The 9,603-nt window shown below is 40.4% G+C and overlaps 1 protein-coding gene across 1 annotated transcript; it reads left to right on the forward strand.

The window, feature by feature from the left end:
• The first annotated feature begins 291 nt into the window (after positions 1-291).
• On the forward strand, positions 292-5,248 carry LOC143670708 (rhox homeobox family member 2B-like). The gene is made up of 4 exons (XM_077145624.1): positions 292-572; positions 691-1,039; positions 1,708-1,753; positions 4,781-5,248. The coding sequence occupies exons 1-4, from the start codon at positions 491-493 to the stop codon at positions 5,117-5,119; spliced, it is 816 nt and encodes a 271-aa protein (XP_077001739.1). The 5' UTR covers positions 292-490; the 3' UTR covers positions 5,120-5,248.
• Positions 5,249-9,603: the final 4,355 nt, after the last annotated feature.

Genomic DNA, 9,603 nt, shown 5'->3' on the forward strand with positions numbered 1-9,603 from the left:
AACTGAGCAATGAGATGTTCTCCAAAATTTCTCCAAGCACTCCCGGGACTGCTAGGAAGTTAATTGCCCCCCACCTCCCCCCAGCCTCCATCGGAGTGCAGGATACAGCATGACCTGGGGCAGGCACCGTACTCCGACTCTGGAGGAGACAGCTAAGCTGCAACTCCAGGCTTCAAATTCCGAACACATGCACGTGCCCTACCAGCATCCTTCCCGCGTGCGCGGGCTCTACTTAATCGCCACGCCCAAGTCGCAAACGCACCTCAACAGGCCCAACCCACCGCAACTGGCGGTAAAAGGGAAAGCCAATAGAGGGCGTGGAACTGGCGACTCGTGGGCTTTGAATCTTGGGCGGGCACTATATAGCTCGTACTGTAGGCCACCGGAGGCTCCAGGAAGCTGCTAAACACAGCTCTGGTTCTGAGCAGGCGTTCGCCTTGTCCCCAGCGCGGTCAACCGAGACGCATAGCTTCTTCGACAATATTCAGGGATGGAGTCTCTGTTTGAGTGCAGCCATGATGACAACGGCCACGGCGACCCAGGAACCCACAAGGGCCAGGAAGAACAGCATGGTCAGTGTCTGGACAGGGACAGGTGCTTTGGCAAACTCCAAGACACGACCTTAAGCCTCGTTCCACAGCCCTGGGCTCCAACAACCTTATCTCTCTCTTTGATTTCACCCCTTTGCAGACGCGAATCCTCCCATGGAGATTATAACATCAGGAAAAGACGCAGAGGAGAGTATACAGACCGAACCTGAGCAAGTAGCAGCCGCCGAAGGAGAAGAAGGAGGTGAAGAAGAAGGCGACGTTGGTGTGGAAACTCCAGGTCCGATGGACGAAGAGAATTACGAGGGTGGCGGCGGCAGTGAGCCTGAGCAGCAACAACAGCAGCAGGGGGGCCCGGACCTTCAGGTCGTTGAGCATCCGGAGCCTCCATACAGGCCACGGCGCCGTTATCGCACCCCGCTGAACCCCTTTCAGCTGCAGGAGCTGGAGAACGTTTTCCGTTACACTCCGTATCTGGACCAGGCAATGCGGTAAGCGAATTGTTTGGGGCTGCGCCCATATTCCAGAGCGCTCCGTCTGGTCCTGGTCCACCTTTGGCTTTCTCCCAGGGTCCCTAATCGTCCCCTCCCCCCGCCCTTCCCCCACCCCCGCCACCTACCCGCCCTCCTGAACCAAACGCCACCTAGGAAGTTTTAAGGCGTGGAGCCCACGTGTCCTTGGGTTCTGGGGTGGGGACGGCGAGTACTAGGCAACAAGGTAAATTGCAGTATTTAAAATAAGCATGGCTGAGAAAATTTGAAGGTAGCCTGTTAGTATAAATAACGTTCTCTCGGAACCAGGGCGGGAAGAAGAATGAGGAGAGTGATGCATAGTGAAGCAAGTTCAGGGTTGGTTGTTGCCTTTTTAAAAAATTTTGATAATCTGTTTATCATGGATTATTTTTGCATTAATTTTGATATTTTTTCATACTGCATTAAAACATCATTTATCATGATTCCTCGCCTTTTGGCATATTAAAAAGATACGGGAGAGAAAACCATCCCTAAAACAAGCCTCAAGCTGGATATTACAGAATAATACGGGAGGGCCGGATAGCTTAGTGCGATAGTAAATTCGAAAACAAGAACTAAATGTATACTACGTGTTTCATTTCGTCCACAAACGCAAATACTGAATATTTGGGATTTTCTACCTTCAGAAGGGAGCTCGCGAGGTTCCTGAATGTCCCCGAAGCCCGAGTGCAGGTCAGTAAACCTGATGTAAAAAGCAGTTTGTTCAGGGCAGTTGTTTTAAAACTTGCTTTGAACTTGGACAGCTTTATACAGTATTTTCTCAAGTTGATGTAGTTTTTCTTACCTTTTCCATGTTTGGCAAATAAGTTTTGAACTTTGGAGGCTTGTGTGGGGGCGGGGCGCAGAATAAGTAAATTCCATCTTATGGGAACGGCCCATTACTAAAGGAAGCGTGATTTCCTAAAGGAAAAAAAAATGAGCCAAAATACTTTCCCTGTTACCAGTATACATATTGTATAAATATAATATATGTCCAATAAGTACATTTCACCTTCTAACATGTATGGAATACTTCTGTGTGGAGTCATCTTGGGACTCAGTCTAACTAGGAATTGTTCAGATTCATGCTCAAGTGGGGGAAGGAAATCACAAAAAAAGCTCTCTCCTTAAATACCTAGGAGCTAGGTTATATGAAGGTTCAACATGCTGAATTTTTAAAAATATTTAAAACCAGCCATAAGTTCTTTGCTTAAGGAGTGAATTTATAAATATTTAGGTATTGGAGTGAGGGGAAATCACAGAGAACATACCTTAGGAGTAACTGCTGTATGTTTTGTAAGCTGAAACTGATGATGGAGAGTAGCTGAGAAGTCCAAGTGTCTGGCCCTCCTGATACGTTTTTGTGTTTGGTAAAGTGATGCAGGGAATGGCAGCTCTCAATTTTCATTTTCTGGAATACTTTGATGTGTTAGCCTGAAAACGTTGCTAAAAAAGTTACAGTATGGTGGAGTTGGGGGAAAGGTTTGCAACCTTTGGAAATTTGCCTAAAAAACAAAACAAACAAAAAGAACAATTTTGAATACAGTTCCACTGACCTAAGAAAGGTGGAAAGGTGAGAGAAGAACTGTACACAGTCAAAATATGTCTTGGTATATTTTATAAATTCAATTCTATGAAATTACCAAGTGCATTATTGAATATTTTCTTGAGGAATTTCTAACATCTAAGGATTTTTTTTCCCCTTTTTCATGGTACTGTTATGAAGAGGTGGATTTTGTGGAATTTGTTTTGGGTGGTGGAAATTGGTTCTCGGTTCATGCTAAATTCTTATCTGGTTATCTGTGTTAATTTGAAATACTTGTTTGTATACTCAGGCAGTGATGACTAATTTGTAGTTTCATGGGATCAAAAGGTGATTATTTGAGAGCATAGAAAACCATAAGTTGTATCGAAGTTGTTTGTACAAAAATCAGCAAGAACATAATAGCATTGCTCTAGAGTATGTGTGTGAATGCAGTGATGGAAATGGGGTGCAGACCTGACGATGGTGTCCAGAAAAGCAGCCCAACAAGGCAGGTCACTGATTACTGGCATCCCTCGGTTTGGGAGGGGTAGAACTCTGCTTTCTCAGACTGGCAAGGCAAACTCAGAGGAAAAGAAAAGGTTTAGTGAGTTTGCTTTCCTTCCCTTCCTGGTTTACATAGTGCTCTCTCAATGGATTTCCAGAGGGAAAATGAGCCACATGAAACAAAAAAAGAAAAAGACAAAATTCACTCATTGATTTCCAAATTCTACTGCATGAATTTCCCCAAGAAACATTTAAGAGATGGTTCATCTCTCCGTATTTCAAATACAATAGACCTGTTTTATGAAACCAGTATTGGAAATACAAGCCTAATGCCCCATACCATATCTAGCCCGCTGTGGGCCTGATTATGATTAGGGAGATTTGACCAGTGGTAGATTTTAATTCACCCAAATGATCTGTATTACACTGGCCTTTTTTTTTTTTAAGACTGTTTATTCATGCAGCAGAAAGTCCCCAAATCCTAAGATGAGAGAGTGAGAGTGAAAAGGAGATATCAAGCAGGGAGAGGAGGCCCTTTGTCTCACATTAAATTTGCAGTTTGGGAACTTCCAAAAGCATTAAATGCAATGTAAATCCTGCCCCATTAACTAGGATGCTTAGGGGATAATGAAGTCTAATTGACAGCTTTTAATTTTTGGTCTTTAATAGTTGGCAGGTATTTAAGGAGGGAGCTTTTTTGTGTGTGATTTCCTTCCCCATTTGTATTTTTTTTTGTTGTTTGTTTGTTTGTTTTGTGGTGTACAATCAGTGGCTTTTAAAATAATCACAGAGATGTACATTCATCACCACAGGTAATTTTAGAGCATTTTCATTACTCCGAAAAGAAAAACTGTGCTCCTTAGCAGTCACCTCTCAAATCCCTCTATCCTTCCCCATGCCTAGAAAACCACTAATCTAATTTTCTCTATACAGATTTATTTATATTTAAAGAATAATAAAATATTACTAACTATAGTCCATAATTTGCATTAGGTTTATTTTCCTATATGCACCCTATTATATGTATTTTTTTTAACATGGGCAGGCACCAGGAATCGAACCCGGGTCCTCTGGCATGGCAGGCGAGCATTCTTGCCTGCTGAGCCATCCGTGGCCCACACCCCCCCCCCCGTTTGTCTTTGACTATCTGCCTAAAATGCATATTGGACTTCCTGCCACAGGAACTAGTTATGAGATTGGAATCTCATTGTTGCGGAATGGTGCTGACTCCACCTAGGGTGCCCAACTCTGTGGTCAACAGTGACTCCCGTCCAGGATCCTGGAACTGTAACTAAAGTTGAGGGAACTGACCTTGTCCTGATGTTCATGTCAGGTTAGACATTCCTATAGCTTGTTACCAGGCAACACATTATCAGTAGAGACCTGGTGCAATTCATCAGCTAGACCTACTTCCAAAACCTGGGAAAAACTATGAAAGAATATTAAAAGTGAGAGGAGAGAGATAAAACAAGAACTCTAGTCCAGAACTTGGCACATAGTTGATGCTCACTAAAGGCAAGCTGAAGGGAAGTGGTGTAGTGCTCATTTTCCTAACACATTTTAGCAATAAGGAAATAGCTTCTCCTATGTTGGAAAATGTCAATAGTATGTAGAGTTGCATGTTCTCTTTTTTCCTAAGATGACAATAATTGTTAATATACTAAATATATCCCTTTTTCCCTCTGTTGAAGGTTTGGTTTAAGAATAGGAGGGCCAAGTGGAGGAGACATCAGAGAGCATTAATGTTCAGAAATATGCCACCTGCTGTCCTGGGCCAGCCAGTCTTCGTAATCTTGAATAGGCAGAATAATGCTGTTTATGTTCGGGAGCCTGACAGGAGAATGATTCTTATGATGCCACCACCTCCTCCACTGCCTGGGCCACCCATGCCACCAATGCCATTCTTAGGTCCCGCACGCATGCCTAATCCACCCATGTTTCCTCCACCGTTACCTCCCTTTGGCCCGCCCCCATATGGTCTGGCATGGGGCCCTATCATCAATTATCCTTATGCAGCTCCCAATTTCTAAGTATGGTCTCTATGAAGGTTTTCCAAAGCCCTTTTCTGCCATACTCAAATTGTGCATACCAATCATCAATAGCAGTTCACCAAATGCCTTTTAAATGTATTAAATAAAGTACCATGTTATTGTTCCGTTTTTTTAGGGTACTTTTTTCAGATTTTCAATAAAGATGTGAATTCTCTGTTTATTTGTTTCTGTGTGTCGGATTGTTCAAGAGGGTATGGATGGGAATTGCTAAGGGAATCCCATTCAAACAAAATGTCAAGGAGGCAGTACCCCCAAGATCCTGTACCTCACAGAAGTTTCCTAGGGCACGTGGTAGAATTACATTGACCCAGACATTCTCCTCTGCCCCACCTCCAAAGCCTCTTTCTCATCCCCACCCTACCAGAGGCCAGAATGAGCCTCTTTTTTCCCACTCTCCCTGTTCCAGTTAAGGAGAGCATATTCCTATACCTTCTCTCGCTCAGAAGCAGGCAATCAAACCTTAAAATGTACTTTGGCTCCTTCGGTATCCTTAAGACAACCTCGGTTCCTGCTGATTAGACACTGAAAGGAAACCTTTTGGTTTAGTTATGCACGAAGTGAGAGTAAGAAAATGGTCCCCTGAACGATGTTGTAGAATAATTGCTTATTGAAAAGAAGCTGCTGCACCGTGGCTTTGTTTATGCTATCTTCTTCATGTGAAACTGCCAGGGAAGAAAATAATAGAAACAAAAATGAAGTGAGGAGGAAATTAGGCCAGGCCCACCTAATTCTCAGGATAACTTTTGCTTTTGTGCAATCTCTAGCAATGTGAGGTTCCTTTAAAGTAGTTTTATGTTTAAAGTGATTGTGAACACCATTATCATTAAATGAAATGATTGCGTTGTATACAAAAAGGTGCTGTAGTTACACCAGAATGTCTTCTCATGAGAGCCAACTGAAGGCCAGTTTCATAGTGTTTATGTGTTCCCAGTGTGAAGAAATGCTCTTTTTTGAGAAAGCATCCCTTTTTTTCTGGGTTGTCTGCTACTTTTTCATCCTCCTTTCTCTCCTACCTTCGCATTTGTGGGTGTCAAACATCAGCAAAGCAGTTGTGTTTAATGTGGGGGCTTCTGTGGAAAGAGTTTATTGCCTCACCAGAGGCCGCAGGTCCTGGTAGAAGTAAGAAACGTCCAGGAATGCCCCTATGCATGCAGGCAAACCCATTTGCCAGGAAATTTTTTTCCCCTTTTGTTGAGTTTTTGTTGTTGTTCATTACATTGTACTGCGCTTTGTATAACTATTTAGGAAAAGTCCCAGGGGTCAGCACACATTTAGTCTGATAATTATTTGTTTCTACTTGACATATTTTGTACCACTTTGCCCACTCTTGCTCACCCATTTTTGTTCTTTTATCTTCACCACAAAAACACATGAGTATCTGCAGATGCTCACAGAGGGTCAAAGGGAAGAGAAAAAGGGGGCTGGGAAGCTTGAAATCATACTTCCATTATCCTTCTCCATGGTGATCAGATTCATGAAAATTTTACACCATCCAAAGAGTTTTCAATGATACATCTTTTCCTTATATCCAAGAAAAGGAGATTTTCCATAATCATTTGGCATTAGTTTTCCTGTGCCTTATGTTACCTCTTAGGATAAAAGACCCACAGGTGATCTAGTTTTTTTGTAGACTAGATTCAGAATTTCCACAGCAAACCTATTGTGCCTTCAACAATTAAAATCAATACAATTAGAACTAGACTGATCTTTTGCTTAATATCTGTATTAAATGAATAGAAACTGACTTTAAACTACTTATCATTGGGGTAACTAGTTTGAGAGGATGAAATAGGTTACAATCTCCTTTCGCTGGGGCACGTTGGTGGGGATAGTACTGTAAAACCATCCCCACATTTTTTGGTACCTTACATCTATTAAGCCTTTATTATGTGCCAAGCAATGTACTAAATAATTTAAGTACATGATCTGGCTGACCTTCACATAATTACCAAGAGTGTGGGAATATTATCTGTATTTAAAAATGAGGAAAAATGCCCACAAAAACAAAATAATGAAAGACAGGATTTGAATCCAGGTCTGTCTGACTCCAGAGACTGTGCAATGTCAAGGTTAACGAGCCAAATTTGGCCAATGGGCTGTGGCTTGCTGCTGTCCCCTGTGCTAAGACAGAAGAAAAGAATGTTTCTTCCTGGGAGGTCATAGTTATTCATGTCATGAATTTTATTGTTAAAGGGGAATGGGGATTGTTTTTGTGTTAAAATAGAACCAGTTACATTATGGAATAGAATGTAAAATTTAAATTGATTGTCAAAATAAAACTTGAAGTTCTAAAGATAAAAATAAATAAATAAATAAATAATCTGTCCCATGTATACACAGTTGTTCTAAGGTAGCATGAAATCATACGTTTCAGAAAATCATAAAAAAAACATAAAGAATCAATGTGTTACGTAAGCAAAAGGAATCATCTCCTATATTACTTTGTAGAGATCAGATGATCCTATAAATGCTTTTACTCCCCACCTCTCTTTCCAAGACAAATTCTTTCTACTTTTTCCTTTCTCCTCAAAGACAGAGGAAATCAACTGAGGTGAATAAGATGGAGAGGAATTTCTTTAGAATGAGCAGAATAGATATTTGATAATAGTAAAGAATTGTTCCTGTTTTGGCTGTGATGATTATGCAGTATTTATTTTTATAAAAAGGGTATATCTATTAAGATACACATTGAAATATTTATTAATGAAATGATGTGATACCTAGGTTTGTTTCAAGTCAATTCAGAGATGGATGCAGGGATGTTGGAGAATGGGTGAGGCTATTGATGAAAAAAGATTGGATGTGAACGATAATTGTTGAAACTGGTTAATGGTACCAAGGGGGTCATCTTACAATTCTCTGTATTTTAGTATACATTTGGCATTTTCCATAATAAAAAACTTACAAAAATGATCAAGTTTTGTAAAATCAAATGTCAACATGGCCAGGCAGGTAACAAAAACGACAGAAGCAAGAGTGGGGACCGTGGCAAGCTGGGAAAGAATATGTCACCTCCAAAGCGGATAGCAAAACTCAGCTCTAGCTCAGTGTTACAGGGGAAGAAAGTTACAGGGCTGCCAGAGTTTCCGATTTTTTAAGACTAGCCAAAGTTGTTAATGAATTCAAATATGTTTATTGAAAAGTGTGCTGGCCATCTAAAACAAGCCTGTAGACCAGTTTCAACCTGCAGCTGCCAATTTGCAACTTTTGCCTGAAAAGGTCATTTTAAGCAATTTCACAACTCTGGAGCAGTAGAATGTAATGAAGGACCCTTCCAAAGCCAACAATCCTAGGATGCCATCATTCTTCCCTGTTCTTCCTCATCATAAGTCCTCCACCCATGTATGCTTTGTCCTCTGCTCTCAAGCCCTGACCACCAGTTTCTCTAACTTTATCTTTCACTCTTACTACTGAGTTCTAGTCCACAATTCTTGACCACGGAGGACCAAAACAACACAAGCATCAAAGATAGGAGGCCTTACAGTAACAAATTAGGCTTTAGGCCCACCTGACCTGACTGTTCTTTCTGGTACACTATGTAGTCTTCTTAATGATAAGTGGGTGCTGGAGAAAGTCTTAAGAAACATTATCCCTCAAGGGACAAGGTAAGAGGCTGGGTGCGCCAGGGCATCCTAGAGAAGGACAGATAGGGATTTTGTGAAACTAGTATCTCTTATGGTCAAGAAACATTTTTTCTAAAGTTCGACAGCTCTTTCAATATCTTTTGTTTCTTTTTCTTCTAATTGAAGTAAAACTTAAATTAATACTTTTATATTTTAAAACTATATGTAAACAAAGTATATGTAGTATAATTCCAAACTTATTAAATTATCTCTCTGCATTGATCCTTCTTCATCTTTGTATGCATAGAGATGTCTGTGAAAACGTTCACCAGTGTCATCCCTGATTATTTCTTGGTCATGGGATGTGGGGAGATATGTTCTCTCTGCTTTCAACTATTATAAATTGTTTGAATTTTTATAATGACAAGTTAAATTTTCTATGACTACAGTAATGTAGTACCAAAAAGTACCAATGGGAAGAAATTTCAAATTTAAAGAAAACATCATCTTTTTTACCTTGTTGACTTTGAAGAATGGAAAGTAACCTTGCGTTGCCAGATAAAATGTAGGACCCACAGATAAATATGCATTTAATTTCAGATAAACAATAAATAATGTTTAGTATAAGTTTGTCCCAAATATTGCATGGGAAAAATATATTATCCACAAAATATATTTGCTTATCTGTAATTCAAATGTAACTATGTGTCCTTTATTTTTATCTATCAAATCTTGCAAGCATAAAATAAACACCTTGTCAGTTGCTTAGGAAATACTTTGAACACTTTTTCCTTATCTTCCCATCCAATTGTAACTTTACTTTTAATTCAAGAGAATTTCAGAAAAAAAAGTACTTTGATTTAAGCCAATCCTATACATTCCCATACACACCACACATAT

This window comes from Tamandua tetradactyla, chromosome X (genome assembly GCF_023851605.1).
Source record: "Tamandua tetradactyla isolate mTamTet1 chromosome X, mTamTet1.pri, whole genome shotgun sequence".
In the NCBI taxonomy this organism is placed as follows: domain Eukaryota; kingdom Metazoa; phylum Chordata; class Mammalia; order Pilosa; family Myrmecophagidae; genus Tamandua; species Tamandua tetradactyla.